Genomic DNA, 23,081 nt, shown 5'->3' on the forward strand with positions numbered 1-23,081 from the left:
CCGAGTCGGCCCCGGTCGATCGGCTCTCATGTGGATCTTCCTTTGTTTGGGCCAGAATCCCGGCGAGATCATCTTCCGGTTCGACTGGTTGTTGACTCTTCCTACCTTCCCGCATGCCGCCTCTCCATCGAACTCAACCGCGGCTTCATCATTGGCTTCCTCATCGGCCACATCCTTCCCTCGAGCCATATTGTGTCCTCTCTACCACCTCCTTTATCTTCGGTCTTATGTCGACACATAGTCTCGACTGCCGAAGTCTCTAGAACCAGTGTGAAGGAATCCCTTCGTTCATTTACCTTGTCTTCCTCATCACCCTTCCGGTCATCTGCTTTTCCGTCGACACATTCCGTCTCTCCGGTCTCACGTTGGCACACGTGCACAACCGCCGAAGTCTCTAGAATAGGTGTGGGGATATCCTTTCTTCCTCGATCTTCTTCCTCTTTGTGTTGCGCCTTTGTCTTCTCGTCACCACCTTCCGTCTCTCCGGTCTCATGTTGGCACACGGGCGCAACCACCGAAGTCTCTGGAACAAGTGTCGAGAAAGTCTTGACATGGCTATCCGTTGTCGACTCGTCCATAGGCACCTCCGACTTGATGTCGTTTCTAACGGCTACCTCCTCAATCACGTCGGGCTCAAACACTTTATCTCCCTCGATCATGCAAGCTTTTCTCATGCTTGGACCTTCATCACCCGATGTTTCGTACACAATGCGTGTTCCGAAACATTTATCCTCCCTCGAAGTGGCGTTCACCGTCCTCGAGTCATCGGCCTCCTCCTTGGCCGTCGTTTCTTCGTAAGACAAGAAGGTGACTTGTTTCGCACCTTCTCTCTCGGTACCGTCATACCGAACCTGAGCCTTTTATCGGCCACTTCATTAACCCACATTTGTTGGGAGGTCTCTTCTGACGGGAACTCAACGCTCCTTATGCACAACGCTCAGCCACAACCGAGCTTAGAATGATACACAGAAAACGGGAAATAAAACACGACACAAAGAAGAGGAAGATACACAGGAGGTTTACGTGGAAAACCCCAAACTAGGGGGAAAAAACCACGGCAGCCCACAGGCTGCAAACTGTCACTATGTAAGAATGTACAACAGTGAGTTCTCCGAGGCAACGACCTCGTGCTCACAGATCTTCGCCACAGGCGGCGGTTACAACAGAGGCGACGACCTCTTTCTCTCTCTCTCTCTATGTACACTGTTACGCACTCACTCTATTCTTGCACCAACAAGAAATGGCGACAACTACAACTCTAACTAAAAGTTTGCCCTAAGTCATATTTATACTAATATGACTTTTCGGCTATTTACAAATGTAGCCTCGATGGACTCTCAGAAACATATTTACGAATATGTCTCTTCATCCGGTTCATACCGGGTCTGCACCATCCAGCTCTCCGTAGCCCGGTACTCCTCATCCGGTTCATACCGGGTCTGCACCATCCGGCTCTCCGTAGCCGGGTCCACCTCATACGGTTTCGGCCTCGGCCGAGTTTGTTCATCGGCACTGTTCTTCTCCCTTCCCATCCGGAGGGACCTGTCTCCCAACATCTTCTTCCTCGATCACCATTCGCCTCGATTTTGTCTCCTTTTAAGCTTTATTTCTTTTGTTGGTGGCGCGTTGCTGCATCTCACCCCTCTTCGATCGTCCCTCATGGGCCGTCTTGTTGTCGTCGATATTCTCGCTCGCCCCTTATCGTGTAGTCGGCATACACTTTCCACTTTGCTCCAATCCTCGATGAGGCCATTTGCACCATCATCTTCTTCGAGTTTGAGGCCGATGGACATCCTTTCCAGTCGATTGATTGACTTCACAAACATAAGGACCTTATCGACCCCCACTAATCTTTGTTCCCGCTCCGAGAGTTGAGAAAAATGATGCTCGAAGTCTACGAATGCTTGTGTTGCGCCTTGGTGGGTCTTCGTTGATGTCACCCATTGGTCGAAGTTGCGTCGATCTCGTCCCTTCAGTCTCTCATAGCCATATTCCTCCAATAGAGCCTTCTCGAAAGTCGCCCACGAATCATGAGCTTCTAGAAGCTCTTTTACATCTTTGAAGATCGGTTGAGACACCACCCGACAAAAGTACTCCAGCCTCATAGTTTCGTCCACACCTCTTGAATCCATCTTCGCATTGTAGACTTTTAGAAAACTTTGGACTTCGATAGCTTGTTGGGCTTCATTTCGTCTTTTCCCTTCTCTCAAAAACTCCATCATCCTTTTTGACATTGCCTCCATGAGATATTCGCCATCCATCTTCGTCCTCCCCTGCTACTCTTCACGTCAGGTTCACCAAATGATGTCGCGAAGATTCGCGCATGCGTGTGCTACTCGAGCGACCACCGAGGTCTTGGACTGGGGAGGACGTTCGCGGAATTATCGAAGAGATGACGATCAATGTAAGATTTGATGAAATTTGTTCACTTGAGAAGAAGAAGGATTGTACACTTGAGAAGTAGAAAAATATGAAGAAGATAAAGAATTATATAATTATATTGATGATAGTGATGTTGGTGATATCACATATTGAGCCCCCCTTACACAAGCCCAACTAGAGGCTTTTATAGGTCTTTCCATGCTTGTGACATGCACAAAACTATGGGCTAAAACCATGGTTTTGTGCACACGGTTTTGTTTATGTCATGCACAAACCATGGGTTTAGAACCATGGTTTTGTGCACATGGTTTTCTATGGTTGTTTCATCTATAATTCGTATATAAAAAGGAAATACATAGAATCTACACTATATGATAGTTTTCCTAATGGTAAGGCAATCATCTTGTATCTTAGAGGTGCAAGGTTCAAACTTGCTTGCACCCCTCTATATGAACTCAAGTGCATGAACTCAAGTGCCATTAAGCCTTAAGCTTATTTGCTAAGTGTATGTGCAATGTTGCACATCCTTGGTTTATTCGTCTCACTCGGTTTCACACCGTAGCCGAAAATCGTCACGACATCGGTTTAGGGATCGGTTTGGGTCAGGTTTGAGAACCCCAAAACGGTTTAGGCTTAACCGGTTTGGCTTGGATAAGGCCAAACCGGTTAAACCTAAATTGAACCATTGTTGATTCCTAGTCGAAACGGCAAAGTTGAAAGAGCTGAACAACCGAAACGTTGAAGAGGTAGTTGAGTACAAGGAAGCAGAAAGGAGGGAGGACGATCGAAGGGCAAAAGGAGCCGGAAACCAATCGGCACACCGGTAGAGAGCACAAAGACTAGCATATGTGTTGAACTGATAGCCTGGATGCTGAAAGCCAAATCGGTTACTAGCCGATTCAAGCACCAACCGACTCTACCTTTGCCGATTCGACAACTAGCCGATCGGCTTGTAACATACAAACGATAGTTTAAATTTAGGATGTAATTTAAGCTCACGAGGGAGATAACCCCATGTCATTGTATGTAATCAGAGTAGTCCTTTTATGGGGAAGTTTGTTGGGATAAAAGGCTTACTCCACCCACATAGTATCCTCAGTGTGAACACTAAATTAACCTAACTATAAAAGTAGGTAATTTTCACCTCTCTATTACTCCATACGTATCCTCTTAATTTACTAGATGCCACTTTGGAATGTAGGGGTTGAACCCATGACCACTTGGTCTCCATTGGGCAACCTTACCAACTGAGCTCTCTCTCTCTCTCTCTCTCTCTCTCTCTCTCTCTCTCTCTCTCTCTCTCTCTTTCTTGGTGAAAACACACAATTATATTAATAAATGTGTGAAAAAAACACTACTTACAATGGGTGTGACAATGGAGTATGGTCACCCACTAACTACACTACAATACATGGGTAGTGGAACATGTTGAATTGCCAATAGGCAAGACGAACACTCCACTGAGGAAAGAATTTCCACTTGCTCCAATAAAGAAAATTGCCACATTAGTACTCCCTTCAACTTTCGTAGATATGCTTTCACTCCATGTCTACCATCGAATACAAAAGTGTTGCGCATATTCCAATTATGACGCAATCCCCAATATCTCAGAAATAGAAAAATGATCTACATCTCTGATTTTGGGTCAACCTGTGTCAATTGTGCAAACACCCATTGTCTAGGTGTCAAATAACACCGTGATAAGACTTGCCAAATTTGAGAAATGTAATTCCAAATCTAACAAGCAATCATACATTGTATAAATCGATGAGTACTATCTTCCATTTAAACAATGCAAAAGAAGCAATTACCCATTGCTAGTCCACGACACTTTAGAGCTAATCCCAAAGGAAATCCTCCAATCAAAACTCTCCAAATGAAGACCTTTGCTACAAGTGGCAATTTAGAATGCCAACTACATTGTAAGATCTACCACCATCCATGATCGGATTAATGTATTCCCCATTCTTCTTCGGCCTTAAATGATAACCATCCAAGAGACTTGATAGAGCAATGATACAAAAGATTAGTAGTCACTTGTAACAACGACTTTTGACCCTTTAAACACCAATCAATCCACGGTTGTTCTCCTGTTTGTAGAGGTAAGGGACCTTGCATCAATGGAATATTTTGTAGTTGTTGCCAAATAAACCCATAATTAGGTGGAATGTGTAATAATTGTTGCGCTTCAACAAAGTCCAAAATTCTTTGAGATGGAGCCTCAACTATATCTCCTAGCTCTTTGACCCCCAAATGAAACAAATGATTAAATTGAGAGCGCAATCTCTCCTTTCTTGGCCAACATAATAACCGAGAAGACACAATCAACTCTTTTTGCAAAGAATTACAATGCTCTCTACTAGGTGATGGTTTCCATACACATAACAATAGTGCTTCTTGCCATGAGGTAACCAAGTGTTGAACACATATAGAGCCCAGAATCCTACATGAGATACATCCATTCAGTAATTTCCACCATGAAGCCTTAATCATTGTTCTCCCATGTGTTAAACCCTTGTTCTCAATAAAATATTGAACAATAGATATCCATGGTTGTGAGTTTGAACACGGGGCTTGTAATAATGAAAATCTACGAGCCATCATATGCTTAGATAAGTTCAATATTCCAGCTCCCCCCAAGCGCTTAGGGGTTGCTAGATGATTCCATGCAACCCAAGTGATTCCCATCCTATCACTCTTCTTCCACAACAAATATTGAAGAGGTTGCAAAATAGAATGCAAAACCTTCTTTGTCCATGGCAACAATGGCAAGTAATATAGTATCATGGGTTCCATAATAGATTGTACAACCTTCAAGCGTACATGAAATGGCCAAGATTGTGACTTCCAATACATGAACTTATCCCTCAACTTACTAGACATCCATTCGATCAATTGACCATTTGTAACATTCATTCCTAATGGATAGCCCATGTGTCGAAAAATAGAGCCTTTCTTCACCACGGATCCTTGCCATCCTAAACATTCAAAATCCCTTTCAGTACATGATATGAGACTAGACTTCCTCCAATTAATATGTAATCCAGAAGCCAATACAAATTGGTTCCATACAAGCATCCCCTTCTCAAGATTCTCTCGTGAGGCTTGTAAAAACATGAAAGAATCATCAACCAAAGCTTGTGCTACTAGTTGCCCTCCAGATGGAAGGTGTAGACCCACAATGTCACCATTTGTTGGAAGCCCTTGATAACATCACTAACAAATAGCAAACAACAATGGGCTAAGAGGGCATCCTTGACGAACGGATCTTGTGAGGGCAATATCTTATGTAACTCCCCCATTAAGCATTACTCGAGACACCGCATCTTGTCCTAATAAAAATATGAGACAAGACATACGAGGTCCAAAACCCATTGTTGCATTAACCCAGAAACAAAGGACCAATTAACATGATCATAAGCTTTTTCCAAATCTAATTGCACCATAATCAATTCTTGATGAGTGTTTCGAGCATAATCCATGGCCATTTGAACATTCAACACATTATGCAATATATTCCTACTTGCAATAAAACCATATTGGGCGAGATGTATCAACTTTGGCAAATACTTTTGTAATCTATTTGCCAAGACCTTTGTAAATATCTTATACAACCCCCCCATCAAAGAAATGAGGTCTCCATTGATGAAATGACTCGGAAGATGCCACCTTTGGAACTAATTTAATTACACCAACCTTCCAAGCTTGAGGCATACGACTAGAATCCCAAGAATGTTGAAACATCAAAGTTACCTTTAAAATGATCAAATATCGCTTAAAAACTTCATTTGTCAAGTCATCCCAACCAGGGCTCTTACCCCTAGGAAGATGCCTTAAAACTGTGTCCACCTCATCCTCAGTGAAATCCGCATCCAATTCATGACTAATGAGATCATGCACAATACATCCAACCACATCATAAAATTCATGACGTGCTCTACCCACCTCATTTGTCATTAACAATTGTGGGCCAATCAACTCCTTAAAGTAATGAACACATATGTCAATTATTGTAGTAGGATCCACTATTTATTCATCCCCTTGTTTCACATGTACCAGATTTGATCGAGCATAAGTAGGATGTAATGCTTGGAAAAACAAATGAGATTGACATTGATTATCTATGAGCCCATCCCTCAGTTGTCGCATCTTCGCATAACGATAACTTTGGCATTGCAATTGAGAAATAATAACATGCAATTGACTTTGGATATCCAAAAGCTCCTCATCTAATGGTGCATGTATCAATAATGCATTACACCTAGAGAGAACTTGTGAGAATTGTCGAAGAAGACCTCATTTTTGTTGAGCATTAGTTACTCCATACATACGATGAATGATCTTAATGTTTCGTAATGTGATATCCCATGCTTTGACTCCTTTAAGGTTCACTTCTTGTGAAAAATTTACCAAAATTTGCTCCATGAGAGAATCAAAGTGAGGTTGAAGCAAAAGAGAAGAGTTAAAGCATAATGGAGGCTTTCCGAGTAAGGATTTATACATGTCAATTGCATGATTACAAACCTCCAAACAAATAGGAAAGTGATCTAAAGTTCCTACATCTTGTAGAACTTTCATACGAAGTGATGTCGGTAAAAAAGAATCATTGTGCATCACATACATTCTATCTAACTGACTCCATGTTTGTCTATGTTGAGCAGATTGGAAAGTAAAACCTAGATCATTCCCATGCAACCATGTCCAAACATCCAACTTCCGAACCTCCATAGCCAATGCATCCCAAGCAAGTTGCTCAAGATCATCCATGATTGAATGTTCAGACATAGATTGAGATGCATCAACACACATGTTAAAATCACCCATAAGTAATCCGGGACGACCCACACATAGGGTTTGAAGGAGTGAGCCCCATAATGCTATACATTGAGTGGCTTGGTTAGGGGCATAAATCCCAACCACCCACACAACCTCGCCAAAAAAAGTGATTTCTAGAACCAAAAACTAACCATAAGGATCATTATGCACCACTTGAGGATAATATTTATCCCGCACGATTAATACCACACTTGAATAATGATTATTAAGATGTCATGCATATAATGATGAATATTCACGTAAATGAACTCTGGATCCTGCTAACTCATGACACTTATGCTCAACTGCACATAATACATCCCATTCTTTACTTAACAAAGTTTCCCATAATATATACTTCTTATGAGGAGAACATGCCCCTCTCACATTCCATGTTACCACTTTCATTCAATCAACAATGTTATGGGTGCACTTGCTCCTTTAGAGCAACCGATGTCATGAAACTAGTCAAAGCATGATCCAATGTTGCATGTGGATTTTCATGCACCACATCCTTAGGGGTGTCTATCGAAATCTTTTGTTTAGGTTCTCCCACTTGACAAAAACCTCAAGAATTTGATGAATTTACAACCCGTCCCAATGAATCAAATTGAAGGTGAAGGGGTAATCCCTTATCCCTAAATTGTCTTTGCCAAGGAACTTTTCGAGGGCCCTCCCTAGTTCCTGAATTTCCTTTCCAAGCAGTCTCACGAGTAGTGGGCAAACTATTACGTTGCAGATTCATTGATTTCCCCTTTGACTTGCACTTAACATGATGCCAATCCTTTTCAACAACAACATCACTAGTTCTATCCAACGGTTTTTTCCACTTATCTATAACCACCAAACTTTGTTTTTCCATATCCATAGATTGAGTTCCCTTATTCTTAGGGCCCAAACCTTGAAGTGAAACCTCTTTATAACCTGCTCTAGATGATGTTCCTTCATCCATAACAACCACAATATCTAACACACCAACATCTCTCCCAACTCCTTCCTTACCATTCCCTTCATTAGGAACCTCTATAGTTGAAGGACAATGACAATGGCATTCCTCCATAACGTGACCCCATTCACCACATCCAAAACAATGACCTGCAAATGTCTTCCACTTCAATTTAAAACAAAGTCTTTTCATACCAGGTCTGTTCATACGCACCCATCCTGGCCTCTTACGACTTGTATCCCATAACACACAAAATCTACATTTATTTGTAGCATTTGCATGTGGAGATACCAACACTTCACCCATTTGACTCATAAACTCTAGTAAAAGCGGCCATAAAAAAGCATGCTTACAATCCACTGATACCCAAACAAGGCATTCTTGTTTTAACAAAGCATGATAGTCCACAACGGGGAACCATTGCATTACATGCACCAATCATTTATCAAAAAACACAGGAACTTTAGCCAACAATGCACTTCGATGTTCCGGTGAACGAAACACTACATCATAAAACCCTCGTGGTCCTGCATATATATTTTCAACACAATTTGGTGATACGATTGTGTTCAACTATTGTTTAATCCAATTAATGTATGGGAGTTTCCCGGTAAAAAATAATATAACTACACGATCATAGAATACATCAAAAGATTGCAACATTGCCTTAGCATCAACTTCCACATCATGCCAAACTCAAAATGAAGGTATGGACGAGATTCACTATGTCCTTGGTGTACACACCTCAAAAAATAATTTTGTCCAAATTCCACCACATCTTGAACATGTCATGTCGTTCAATTTTAGGATGAAGAATTGTAAGACAATCTCAACCCCTCTCAATTACACCTTGAGGATGCAAACGATTATGACTCCATTCTTCATTATGTGACGTGGTCTCCACAAATAATCAAACCATGTAAGCTACTACTAGTTAATGATTGCCCATCTTGACCTTATTTACACATTCATTAAGGGTATCTATTTAATTTTGACTATATAGTTCTCTAAATATTCACACCTCTCTAAATCACAATGTGCACTCATAATTGCAAAGTTCATGAGTAAAATTCTTGAAGGTCGAGAGTCACTATTCAATTCTACACAAATATTTCACTTTCGGTATAATAGGTCATATTTTGACCTTCAAGGATCATAATAAAATCTGTTTGTCTATATAGACAGAAGCCAATACAAGAGTGCATCCAAGCACTAACAACATGTTATTCCTTTCTAGAAGAGTCCAATATAAAGAATGAAGAATACTTTGCCTCGTCGAACGTAACAACTTTAGCCAATGGCTCTATGCTTGTGAGGTCATAATGCAAAATGAAGGTATGGACGAGATTCACTATGTCCTTGGTGTACACACCTCAAAAAATAATTTTGTCCAAATTCCACCACATCTTGAACATGTCATGTCGTTCAATTTTAGGATGAAGAATTGTAAGACAATCTCAACCCCTCTCAATTACACCTTGAGGATGCAAACGATTATGACTCCATTCTTCATTATGTGACGTGGTCTCCACAAATAATCAAACCATGTAAGCTACTACTAGTTAATGATTGCCCATCTTGACCTTATTTACACATTCATTAAGGGTATCTATTTAATTTTGACTATATAGTTCTCTAAATATTCACACCTCTCTAAATCACAATGTGCACTCATAATTGCAAAGTTCATGAGTAAAATTCTTGAAGGTCGAGAGTCACTATTCAATTCTACACAAATATTTCACTTTCGGTATCATAGGTCATATTTTGACCTTCAAGGATCATAATAAAATCTGTTTGTCTATATAGACAGAAGCCAATACAAGAGTGCATCCAAGCACTAACAACATGTTATTCCTTTCTAGAAGAGTCCAATATAAAGAATGAAGAATACTTTGCCTCGTCGAACGTAACAACTTTAGCCAATGGCTCTATGCTTGTGAGGTCATAATGCAAAATGAAGGTATGGACGAGATTCACTATGTCCTTGGTGTACACACCTCAAAAAATAATTTTGTCCAAATTCCACCACATCTTGAACATGTCATGTCGTTCAATTTTAGGATGAAGAATTGTAAGACAATCTCAACCCCTCTCAATTACACCTTGAGGATGCAAACGATTATGACTCCATTCTTCATTATGTGACGTGGTCTCCACAAATAATCAAACCATGTAAGCTACTACTAGTTAATGATTGCCCATCTTGACCTTATTTACACATTCATTAAGGGTATCTATTTAATTTTGACTATATAGTTCTCTAAATATTCACACCTCTCTAAATCACAATGTGCACTCATCATTGCAAAGTTCATGAGTAAAATTCTTGAAGGTCGAGAGTCACTATTCAATTCTACACAAATATTTCACTTTCGGTATAATAGGTCATATTTTGACCTTCAAGGATCATAATAAAATATGTTTGTCTATATAGACAGAAGCCAATACAAGAGTGCATCCAAGCACTAACAACATGTTATTCCTTTCTAGAAGAGTCCAATATAAAGAATGAAGAATACTTTGCCTCGTCGAACGTAACAACTTTAGCCAATGGCTCTATGCTTGTGAGGTCATAATGCAAAATGTAGCACCTTTAGAGTGGAAAGCGTTGAAGCATGAGTGTCCAATCATGGGTTATCAAGAGCAAGTCTCCACATTTGTACTCTCTGTCACTACAACTGGCTCTATTAATGAGCTCTATAAGCCCTTCCTAAATGGCCTTCTCTAAGGGTATGCTCGCATGTTGAGGACCTAATATTTAACTCCTAAACATCTCTCACTTTTGGTATTGTGCTAGACACTACACAAACCTATTTGGATATATAAAGGGTAGGGAGTCATTTTTCTGAAGGGAACAAGGAATTTGTAGAATATGACCATTTCTAATTTGTCAACACCTAAAACGTGTGTAACGGTAACAACAGCATATGGCAATTGAGACGTCTTCGTGGGTATGCACAACAATATAGTTAGATTCAGTGTCACAAGTCAATGTACTAGAATAGTAATAGGTTTGGGGGGTCAAAGCGTGGCATGTGCGATGCAAACCAACTAAAGCTTGGCTACAGGACAAGCATGCACAAGAGCCTCCATAAAAATATATGATAGGGTACGGTACACTCATTCTCATGTTTGACTCTATAGTTTTTACATATGGCAGGTGGAGCACGTAGGTAGCAAAGGTCCCCTACCCCAGTCTTGATGTGGGTATTGAGCAACGACAAAATTCCACTGCCCAAACGATGGCATCATCGGAAGTAAGGGAGCTCGGTGTTTTCAATTGGGTGTATATAAATAAAATGGGGGCAATCGAAATTGTTCCCATTGATTTATTTTGTTTGCGGTTCGCTCAGGTCACATTACGTGGTTGTACTGCTTCTTTCTTTGGTGGAGGGGTTTCGTGTTTGAAACAAAGAACAAGGAGTGAGAGTGAATGAATGAGTTGAACACCCCCCCCCCCCCCCACCCCCCCCTCCTCTCTCTAAAAACGGAAGCCACAACCAAAACGAGGGGCATGTGGAGGATAAAAAAAGAAGATGCAACCAACACCAACACCAACACCATCCCATCATCTAATACATACATACATACATACATACATACATATGTATACATATACATATACATATATGTACATAAATGTATATCCATATCCATATACATCCCTCCTTCTCCTCCTCCTAATAATAGAACCCCTCCCACCCCCAAAAACAGAGAGAGAGAGAGAGAGAGAGAGAGAAGAAAACACCCAAAAAATAAGAATAAGGAAAACAAAATCTCCTCTGTCTCTGTCTCTGTCTCTGTGTGTGTCTGCGAATTCGGGGGTGTGGGTTAGGCTAGGCCCTCAGAGTTCTGCGAAGGCAGGCAGAAAGCATTTTGCGTTAATATTATGTACATACATACGTATATACAGACAGACAGACAGACAGACAGACAGACAGACGGTTGCATTGCGTTGCGTAAGAGGTTGGTTCCTTTGTTTTTGTTTCTTTTCTTTTCTTTCTGCTTCCTTTGCTTTCCTTTGCTTTCCTTTGCTTTCCTTTGCTTTCCTTTGCGTTGCTCTCTCTCTTCTGTCCGTCGACCTCTTCGTCGCTCCTCTCTTTTCTTTTCTTTTCTTTTTTATTGTATCGTCTTTTAAGCGTCGGTTTATTCATTCATTCACCTTTTCCCGTTTTTCTTTCTTCTTTTTTCTCCCCTCCCCCTTTTTATTTTATTTAATTTTCTTTTCTTTTTCTTGATCCCTTTTATTTATTTTTTGGTTGGATTTTTGCCTTTGCCTTTGCCCTCCCAAGCTCCACATCCAAAGTGGTCATTCATTCATTCATTCATTCATTCATGATTGATTGATTATTGATGAGTTAAAGGAGGATCTCAGTTGTGCTCCTCCTCGTCTTTGTTCAATCTGATTCTGGGCTATAGCTTGGTTTCTATTGATTTTCAGGAATAAGAAAAAAAAATTCATAAAGGAAAGGCCAGGAAGCGAGCAAGAAAGAAAGCTTCTGATCAGGTAAGCTATGCTATGCTATGCTATGCTGTTTTTCAGAAATGGATTTTGTTCTTTTTTCTGCTTCGCGACCTTTAAGCGTTCTGTTTCGTAACAAACATCATACATCTGTTAACGTTCAGCGTTTTTGTTAAAAAATAAATAAATTTAAAGCATCTTTCTATAGAAGAAAAGCAAGAAAGAAAGCAAAAAAAATCAAGAAAGCTTCTGATGAGGTAAGATATGGCGTCCTTACGAACGTGGTTATGCTATGTATTCCTTTTCACGAGATAATCTATATATCGTTTCGAATGGTTTTACTGTCTTTTTTAGTTACATGAGATATTATAAACTTTGGTGTTTTCAGAAAGTTTTCTTCTCTGTTTGAAATTCAATTCTGTCATTTTAAGTTCTTATTTGCCTTTTTATTCTGTCTGTTCTGGCGTAGATTCATAGTGATTACCTTCGCTTTCTTCTTCCAAGAAAGACAGAACTTGAGCCAGTTACCTCTGCTCCAAAACCACTCAAGAAAACCAGGGAAAAGATAATCCATCTTTGCCTTCTCTTATTTGTTTGCTGATTTGGCAATTCCAATATTTAAAGAAAAGCAAGCAAAGAAAATACAAGAAAAGGGAAAACCAAAGTAGAAGCGAAGGAAGCGCAAAGGAAATCAAATTTTCTCAGAGTAAAGAAGGCCCAGGAAGTAAACGCAAAGCAAAGCTATTGAAACCAAAAAATAGATGAGGAAAAAAGACAGAAAATAAGGATAGCCTCTATTTGTTTGAGTTTGTGGTTCTTTTTTTCCATGAAGAAGTCTCCATTTTATGGAGGCGAGGAGCGAGAGGGGAGCCCTCGCGCGAAGAAAAGCAATTTGAGCCCAGCTACTAGGATTTGTTTTGAAAGAGAAACAATCGTGCACACTCATTCTTCAAATTTCCGTGAAGTTGTGCACCAGCTGACAGGGGCAGAGTCATCATCGAACGATGAAAGACCGCCCCCACTTTTTATTAATGGATCATCTCGGCACGAGAATGTGCCACCTAACAATGGTTTCAGTCGAGATGTTGTTTCCTCAGGTAACACCAATAGCAGCACGAGTAATATCCATAATAGCATCAAAGCACATTCATTTGGATCGTCGCGTCTTGAGAATATGGTCAATAATGATGGTTTAGGTCGAGATGTATCCACCACCAGTAGGTATTCGTTTGGGCCATCTCGGCATGAGAATGTAGCCAATAACGGTGGTTTGGGTAGAGATGTTAGCACGGTCAATAGCATCAAGGGTCATTCGTTGGGATCGTCTCGTCTTGAGAATGCAGTCAATAACATGGCCAATAATGATGATGGCTTAATCAAAGATCATTCACTTGGATCTTGTCTGCAGGAGAATGCTGCTAATAATGATGGTTTTGGTCAAGACTTTGTCGGCTCAAGTAGTCATGAAATGCATGCGAAAAGTGATACTCCTGCACCTGGCAAAACTCTTCAACTAGAAGCAAAGGGCCCCTTGGCTTTAAGACTTTTCGAGAGGAGGAGATCATCAAACAACAATAAAAGCTTCGGAAGGTTGTCTACTAACAGTAAAGATCTTCCAGCTTTGGTTTCAGGTCCTTTGACTCCATTAGCATGCGAATTCGAGAAGATTTGTTTCTCTCAGACACCCATTGGTAGCCCTGACAACCACCACCACCCTAAGCCAATATCATCAGAGGAAGAAGAACGAGGAAATAATGATATGCAAATATCGTCTTCCACCCATCCAACAGGGATGGATATTAGTCTTAGTGTTACAAGAGTTGCGAATATGGAGCCAGATATGGATAATAACCATAAAAACCAACTGAGTGCTGAAGATGTAGCTATTGCCGAGAAAGGTTTTTTCTTACACTCTGAAAGGCCTAGAAGTAGTGAATTGACATTGCTTCCCTTATTTCCAGAGTCCCCAAGGAACCTATAATCAAATCTTTTCCTTTCAGGGATTTCCCTTTGAATTGAAATTTTATATTGGAGGACTAGGATAGAGATATGTGGAGCCTTAAATTTTTCCCATTCTAATGAAGTTTATGTTCCATGGTCTAGTAAGGAAATGTCTACCTCTGTCTTTGGAGTCTGGAAATTGTTATGGGAATATAGATATATGGTTGTAATAAATCAATGTTTCATGATCCTATGAGGAATGTCTGTCCAAGGGTTCAGTAATTTTATTTTTATTTTATGATTTTCACATCTTTCAAAGGGATTGGTTGATTTTTCTATCCAAGGGTTCAGTAATTGTATTTTTATTTTATGATTTTCACATCTTTCAAAGGGATTGGTTGATTTTTAAGGGGAACAGTTTGTAAAACTATTGACTTTAATAGGTTCCAAATTCCATGGGTTTCTTTTGAGCACTTCATAACTCACTACAAGAAACTATGTTGGTTTCTTCAAAGGTATTGGATGGCTTTTCAGGGGAATAGTATCTAAAGTTGTTGACTCTAAATAGGTTCCAACTGTCCATTGGGCTTCTTTGGAGCACTTCATAACTCATTGAGTTGCACGAAATTGTGTTTGCTCGTATGCACAAAATTGAGTTGCACGAATATAGGTTTAACAGATCTTATGCATTGCCTTATATCTTTTGCTACTGAAAACAAGCATTTGAAATGCTCCTGTGCTCCTGCTGGCTGGCCTAAGAAGCTATATTTATGGGATTTCCTTTAAGGTTGATTAAATTATTCCCAATGTCGACTGAACATAATCCACCTTGTTTTATCTTTGCTTGTTTGTTTTGCCTTTAATTGATAATGATCTTTGAAAGTGTGTTTGAATGAAGAGTTGTCTTTGATATTATAAGAGTTTCAATTTAAAGCCTCATGTTTATGACAGCTACGACTTACCAGTTTTCCTTTCGATCCTAAGAGTTTCAAAACAGTTTGCCATCGATTGGCTAGTGTGCACATACAATGATAGCATATATTATTAATGGAAAGTTTTTTCATGAGTTTCTCTTGCAAGGAAAATTTTCCATAAGTAGGTAGTAGGGCAGTTTGTTGGAGGGTGGCAGCTCTAAACCTGCACTCTCTTTCATCTTTGTTATCTTTGTTCTACATTCTCTCTCTTCTAGATTCTTCTCTGTCTAGGATTTGTAACTCTTTAAATGCTTTCTCTCTCTAGAATTTGCAATGCTTTAAATGCCTTTTTTCTCGCTCACTTTTTCCAAGATATTCTTTTCTAGTTTATTGTACCCGCTTGATAGTAGAAGAGTCACTTAACTACCAAATAACCATTTCACCCACTTTCCTCAATTTTGTAGAAATAGGCTATACCAGCCTCTTTTGTAAAGTCTTCTACTTTTGCTGCTACTTACAAATAAGCTCTACTCTTTGGTTGTGTATCTATTCTTTGCAACCATTTTTTCTACTACTGTCTAACAACCTTCTCACAACTTGGGAGTGTCTATTTTGTTTTAACAATTGTTCCGCTATTGCTATTAACAACTTTTATCACATGGTATTAGACTCAACCTAATTTTTTTTTGCCAAAGAGCACACAGACCTATCTTCTTTTATCCCTCCCTTCCAACCCTATATAGGAGGTTCTCTAAGCAACCACCCTCCCAACCTATAGAGGAGGTTCTTCTTCTTCTTTTTCTTTTCCCCTCATCTGAGCCTCATCTAGCATCTAGGGACGGGTAGAAAGACCCTGAGCATCTACTTACAACTATTGCAAATTGTCCAATTGTAGCTCAAGAGGAGGATATCCATGGCCTCACATGCCACCATTGTTTCATCAACCATTCCCCAACTCCCCAAAGAGTCCATCTTGGATCGGAACAATTACTTGGATTGAGAACTGCAAATAAAGACCTTGTTATAGCGCCATTGTCTATGGAATGTAGTCAATGGCAGTGACAAGAAACCACTGGTAACTTCATCCTCTTCAACCAAATTAGTTGTTGGCTCATTTAATGCTGAGATTGAAGCTTGGCTAGATAAGGATTCTCGTGCTCATGATTTCCTCATGTTTAATATTAAACCGAGCATCGCTTGTCAATTTCATGATACAGATGAAGAAACAACCACTGAACTATGGGCAACCATAAAAAAGAGGTATCTTCGAGCTAATCATACTCAAATGATAACTATTGATAGCCAACTAGCAAATCTCAAGATTCATGACACTCCCAACATCATGGATGAAATAACGCAATTTGTTACTCTTCAAAAGGAACTAGTTTCTTTGGGAAGCAAGTCAATTGAAATTGAGTTTGTGCATCGTCTAATTATAAAGTTACCTGAGTCATTCTCAGCCTTTTGTGACACAATTTCTCTTCTTCCCAACACACATGATATGAATACATTTCTTGGCATGCTACAAGACAAGGCAACTAGGAAGGAAAGTGCTCAAACTTCCAATGAGACGATTCTACATGCGAAAAGTAAAGGCAAGTGGAAGCAAAATGGCAACTCCTACAACAAACCCAATCCAAGACCATCAAACAACCTAGCCTACAATGAGCTCACCAGTCATTATTGTGGCTACAAAGGTCACATTCAACCCGATTGTCAAAAAAAGAAAAGGGACAATGCCAAGAAATCTTCTTCTACCGAAAGTCGACCTTCACCAAAATCAAACTCGGTCCACTCAACCAAAGAAACAGTTTTCCTTGGCATTGAGGAACATTCTTCACATTTGGTTGGAACAACTACCTCAACCATTGATGAGTGGTTACTAGATAGTGGTGCCACTACACACATGACTTTGACAAATCCATTTTGCATGATGTGAAGCCTAGCTCCTTCCAAATCTCCATAGGAGATGCCTCAAGCATTGAGGCTTCGTGTGTGGTAATGTGTTTCTTAACAAATCTTCAAATGACGAACATCTTGTTCTTCAAGATGTGTTACATGTGCCTTGCATCTCTACCAACCTACTTTCGGTTTACCAAATTACTAAGCAAGGTTATGGAGTCTACTTTGATAGCTAAGTTTTGGAAGTCATTGACACCAACAACCTACAATTTGCAGCTAATGGCACACAAGAAGGGGGTTTATATCGCCTAAAAAGTTCCCATAGCCCCTTCGAAAAAACCAAATCTCATCTTCTTCAATGCTCTCATGCCTTGGTGGAACAAGAAGATCCCATGTTGTGGCATGCTAGGTTCGGTCACCTCAACTACGATTCTCTACAAAAGCTCTCCTCTTCACAACTAGTTGAGGGTTTGCCTATTTTCAAACCTCCCAATACCCCATGTGTTGCTTGTCTTCATGGCAAGCAACATCAAGAGCCTTTCCCTCGTGAAGCCACTCACCGTGCAACATCTATCTTGGAGTTAGTGCACATGGATCTTTGTGGTCCCAGGAAAATCACTACTCTTGGTGGTGCACGCTACGTCATGCTTATACGTTGTGGCATGCTAGGTTCAGTCACATCAACTACGATTCTCTACAAAAGCTCTCCTCTTCACAACTAGTTGAGGGTCGGCCTATTTTCAAAACTCCCAATACCCCATGTGTTGCTTGTCTTCATGGCAAGCAACATCGAGAGCCTTTCCCTTGTGAAGCCAATCACCGTGCAACATCTATCTTGGAGTTAGTGCACGTGGATCTTTGTGGTCCCAAGAAAACCACTACTCTTGGTGGTGCACGCTACGCCATGCTTATAATTGATGATTTCTCCCGCAAGGTTTGGGTTTATTTTCTTGTAGAGAAATCTCAAGCCTTCACCAAATTTCAAGAATGGGTAGCTCTTGTTGAGAACAAGACATCAAAGAAAGTTCGAAAGATCAAGTTCGACAATGGTGGAGAGTTTAGCTCCCAAGCTTTCCACCATTTTTGCTCTCAACGAGGCATTGCTCACCAATTTTCCACACACAATACTCCTCAACAAAATGGTGTTGTAGAGAGGAAGAACTAGACAGTCCAAGAGATGGCTCGTACAATGCTATCTCAATATGATCTTCCTCTTGTTTTGGGGTGAAGCTGTCAACACAATAGTCTACATCATCAATTGCTGCCCAACGAAAGCAGTTGTTGCGATGACCCTTGCAGAAGCATTTACAGGTGTAAAGCCCTTAGTTTCTCATTTAAAAGTCTTTGGTTGTGATGCCTATGTTCACATTTCAGATCATAAAAGGACTAAATTTGAGTCCAAAACCAAGAAATGCAAATTTCTTGGTTACAACACAAAATCTAAAGCCTATAGGTTATGGGATTTAGAATCAAAGTCCCTTAGAGTCATCTCGAGGGATGTTCATTTTGTGGAGTCTCAGTTGGACGACTCTAGGATTTCACCTGAGTTCACGGTTGAAATCCCAGCTCCCCCAAAATCTCCTATTTTAGACGAAGATGTCTCAACTTCAAGCCCCCCATCTCCTCATACTCAATCTCTAACTTCGCCAACAATTCAAACCTCTCCCTCAACTCCACTAATTTCCCCTCCCCTCTACACACCAACTTCCACCACTTCCCAAGTGGCTTCAAGCCACGTTTCGTGATTCTCATCTCTTTGATGTTGAACTTCATGAGTATAGAACTAGACCAACATGAAAAGAACATGTATGCAACTTTGCCTTACTATGCACTGGTGTGCAATCACAAGAACCCACAATACCAAAAGAGGCCATGTTCTTCCAAAGTGGAAAGCAACAATGGAAGTTGAACTTGATTCCATTGAGCGGAATCATACATGGGAGCTAGTTCCACAGACTCAACATCGACAAGTCATTGGACTGAATTGGATTTTCAAGACCAAGTACCATGTTGATGGTACTTTGGATAAACACAAGGCATGTTTAGTTGCAAAAGGCTACTCACAAGTTGAAGCAGTGGATTATGAGGAAACTTTTGCTCCAATAGCAAGGTACACCTCTATTCGATGTGCGCTTGCACTTGTTGCTCACAACAAATGGCCCATCTTTCAAATGGATGTCAAGTCAACCTTCCTTAATTGTGACTTGAGAGAGGAGGTTTATGTTGAACAACCTCCAGGTTTTGAGATTTCAAAGCAGAAAAACATGGTCTACAGGTTACACAAAGCCTTGTATGGCTTAAAGCAAGCTTGGCATGACAAAATTGATATTCTCTCTCTTTTGGGTTTCAGAATTGTTATGTTGACAACAATCTCTATGTTTTTTCCCAAGATAATTTGTTATGCTTGATCATATTATATGTTGATGACCTTCTAATTATAGGGTCCCTTGCTTCTAAAATCAAGGAGCTCCATGTTGACCTCAAAACAACATTCGAAAATAACTTATCTAGGACTTCTCCATTATTTCATAGGTATGGAGGTCTATCAATCACATGGTGGTATTTTCATTAGCCAACATAGGTATCTCAAGCAGCTCCTTGAGACCTATAGCATGTCAAATTGCAAGCCACTCTCTTGTCCAATGGATCCAAACTCAAAGTTATCTCGTGAAGTCAATTCTCCCATATTTGAAGATATCACGACATATAGAAGGTTAATTGGGTCCCTTCTTCACTTAAATTACACCAGGCCTGATTTGTCCTATAGCGTGAGTATTCTCAACCAATTCTCAAGTGTTCCAAGACAAAGTCATTAGTAAGCAGTTATTCAAGTTCTTCGGTATTTGCCCAACACATTCAACTATGGTCAATCTTTTAGAGCCGACATTGAGCTTGTTGGCTACTCAGATCCTGATTGGGCAGGTGATATTGATTCTAGAAGGTCCACATCTGGCTATTGTTTTATGTTAGGTTCAGGCTTGATTTCTTAGAAATCGAAGAAACAAAACTCAGTTTCTACTTCATCGACGGAAGCTGAATATCGTGCCTACTTGGATACTTGCTATGAGTTGCTATGGTTAATGCAATTGTTTTCTTACATTGGTATCTTGTAAGACTCCTTTTGCAGTTTTCACCGACAGCCAAAGTGTTTGTGCCTTGGCACATAGCTCAACATTTCATGGTAGAACAAAACATATCGAAGTGCACTACCATTTTGTTCATGAATTAGTGAAATCACAAGTCATCAACTTGGCATATTGTCCTACTCAAGAAAATGTGGCTGATTTATTTACTAAGCCACTTCCAAGGCAAGCCATTGATCAACTCCTTAGTCAACTTAATGTTCGACCATCATTCTGGAGCTAAGAGGTGTTGGAGGGTGGCAACTCCAAACCTGCACTCTCTTTCATCTTTATTATCTCTGTTCTACATTCTCTCTCTTCCTAGATTCTTCCCTCTCTAGGATTTACAACTCTTTAAATGACTTCTCTCTCTAGAATCTGCAATGCTTTAAAATGCCTTCTCTCTTTCACTTTTTCCAAGATATTCCCTCTTATTCCTAGTTTATTGTACATGTTTGGTAGTACAAGAGTCACTTAACTACCAAACAACCATTTCACCCACTTTCCCCAATTTGTAGAAATAGGCTATACGAGCCTCTTTTGGGAAGACTTACTTTTGCTCCTACTTGCAAACAAGCTCTACTCTTTGGTTGTGTCTCTATTCTTTGCAACCATTTTTTCTACTACTGTCAAACAACCTTCTCACAGCTTGGGAGTGTCTATTTTGTTCTAAGTTCTAACAACTGTTCCATTGCTGCTATTAACAACTTTTATCACACAGTTTTCTATGGTCATGCATTTAGACTGGATGTGTACATGTTTTTACACTATTGATCACCCCAATATTGGTAAATTTTCAATGTAAGATTGTATGTATTTTACTCGTATCAAAATTTTAGACAATCCAATGGAACAATACCATTATTCACTTTCGCATGCAATCTCAACGATGTGTTATTTGACTCCGTTGAGCCAATTTACAATTCTCAAATTATAGTCCTTTGTTGTGGCAAAATAATTTGATAACCTAGACTGATACAATGGAACAATGCCTTTGTTCGTTTTTGCATACAATCTCAAGAAGTGTTACTTGACTCAATTGATCCTATTAGCAATGCTCAAATTATGGGCTTTTTTGTGGCAAATTTTGATAATCTAGACTACAAATATTGATCCTATTTACAATTCTCAAATTATGGGCCTTTGTGATGACAAATTTTGATAACCTAAACTACAAATGTTGATCCTATCTTCAATTCTGAAATTATAAGCTTGTGACAAATTTTGATAATCTAGGCTGCAAATATTGATCCTATTTACAATTGATCCTATTAGCAATGCTCAAATTATGGGCTTTTTTTGTGGCAAATTTTGATAATCTAGACTACAAATATTGATCCTATTTACAATTCTCAAATTATGGGCCTTTGTGATGACAAATTTTGATAACCTAAACTACAAATGTTGATCCTATCTTCAGTTCTGAAATTATAAGCTTGTGACAAATTTTGATAATCTAGGCTGCAAATATTGATCCTATTTACAATTCTCAAATTATGGGTCTGTGTTCACAAAATTTTTATAACCTATTTTTTATTCCATATAGTGGCACCAATATGAAGCAAAGTGGGAAGCCATCATTTTCCTACTTCTAACTTCATTATCAAGAATTATGTTCGTAAAATTAGCTATAGGTATAACACCGTTGAGGATTGGGATACAACGCCTTTTTTGTTGCACCCCATCTTATAATTTCAATTTGTACGAAAAAAATCAAAACTACATAAAATTCAAAAAAGAAAGTTGAAAACTCTCAAAATAACTGTGATATTTTCTACCTAAACAACTAAAACTGAAATTGAAGATTATTCGTACACAAGGTGGGCTTCATTTCTTGTAAAATTCAAGAATGAAAAGGCTTAAAAGTTCTACAAGTAATCATAACACTATTTGGCCAAGCATAATACTAATGCTTTTTGTTATAACATGGTGATTTCTTTCTATCATCAATGTATGGTGCAAGTTGTATATTTCACATGTTGTCAACAGCCATACCTATCAAATGAATGTCAAAAACTTCAGAAAAAGTCTTATTGATTGTAAATTGCTACTATGAAACTCAGTCCGTAACAAAAATTTGTAAGTTGACAATGGTGAGGGAGGTGAGAAAAACCCTTATAGTACAACCACACATTTTTGCATCTCATTGAGAAACATCGCTATTTGATGTTGTAAGTAGATAATGGGGAGTGAAGAAAGAAAATCGCAATAGTACAACCTAGCATATTTTTGCATCTCATTGAGAAACATAGCTATTTGATGTTAGATGTTACAAACTTACATAGAGACAACCTATGCAATCTTCTATTGATAATAGATTTAACTGTTTACATTAACTGTCTCCAGCTCAACCTTTGTGAGGAAAATTAAGGATTTCTCCAAGCACAAATCTTAGTATAGAGCAAGCTAATACAGTTTGTATGGTTACTACATAAATTCTCTTCATACAAACAATACATTGATTCCATAGTACCCCAAAGGTGGAATATTTCCCTAAGAGAATGTGTCCAATTGTACAGTTGTACAACAATATGAGACAATTAAATGTCCTTATAGATAGTAAAAACCAAGCTGAAGGTTATGTTAACAAGAAC

The 23,081-nt window shown here is 39.4% G+C and overlaps 1 protein-coding gene and 1 long non-coding RNA gene across 2 annotated transcripts; both read left to right on the plus strand.

Moving 5' to 3' along the window:
• Nucleotides 1-11,940: 11,940 nt before the first annotated feature.
• On the plus strand, nucleotides 11,941-13,185 carry LOC147850867 (uncharacterized). Its single transcript, XR_015531625.1, has 3 exons — nucleotides 11,941-12,112; nucleotides 12,588-12,653; nucleotides 13,078-13,185. It is a non-coding gene; the product is annotated as an uncharacterized LOC147850867 (long non-coding RNA).
• LOC147850868 (uncharacterized) lies at nucleotides 13,100-14,854 on the plus strand. Its single transcript, XM_087335905.1, has one exon. The coding sequence runs from the start codon at nucleotides 13,435-13,437 to the stop codon at nucleotides 14,587-14,589; it is 1,155 nt and encodes a 384-aa protein (XP_087192031.1). The 5' UTR covers nucleotides 13,100-13,434; the 3' UTR covers nucleotides 14,590-14,854.
• The last annotated feature ends 8,227 nt before the right edge of the window (nucleotides 14,855-23,081 follow it).

The sequence above is a fragment of the Azolla caroliniana genome, unplaced genomic scaffold (assembly GCF_043228905.1).
Source record: "Azolla caroliniana isolate FFs.n. ecotype wild unplaced genomic scaffold, voAzoCaro1.0.p SCAF_20, whole genome shotgun sequence".
In the NCBI taxonomy this organism is placed as follows: Eukaryota; Viridiplantae; Streptophyta; class Polypodiopsida; order Salviniales; family Salviniaceae; genus Azolla; species Azolla caroliniana.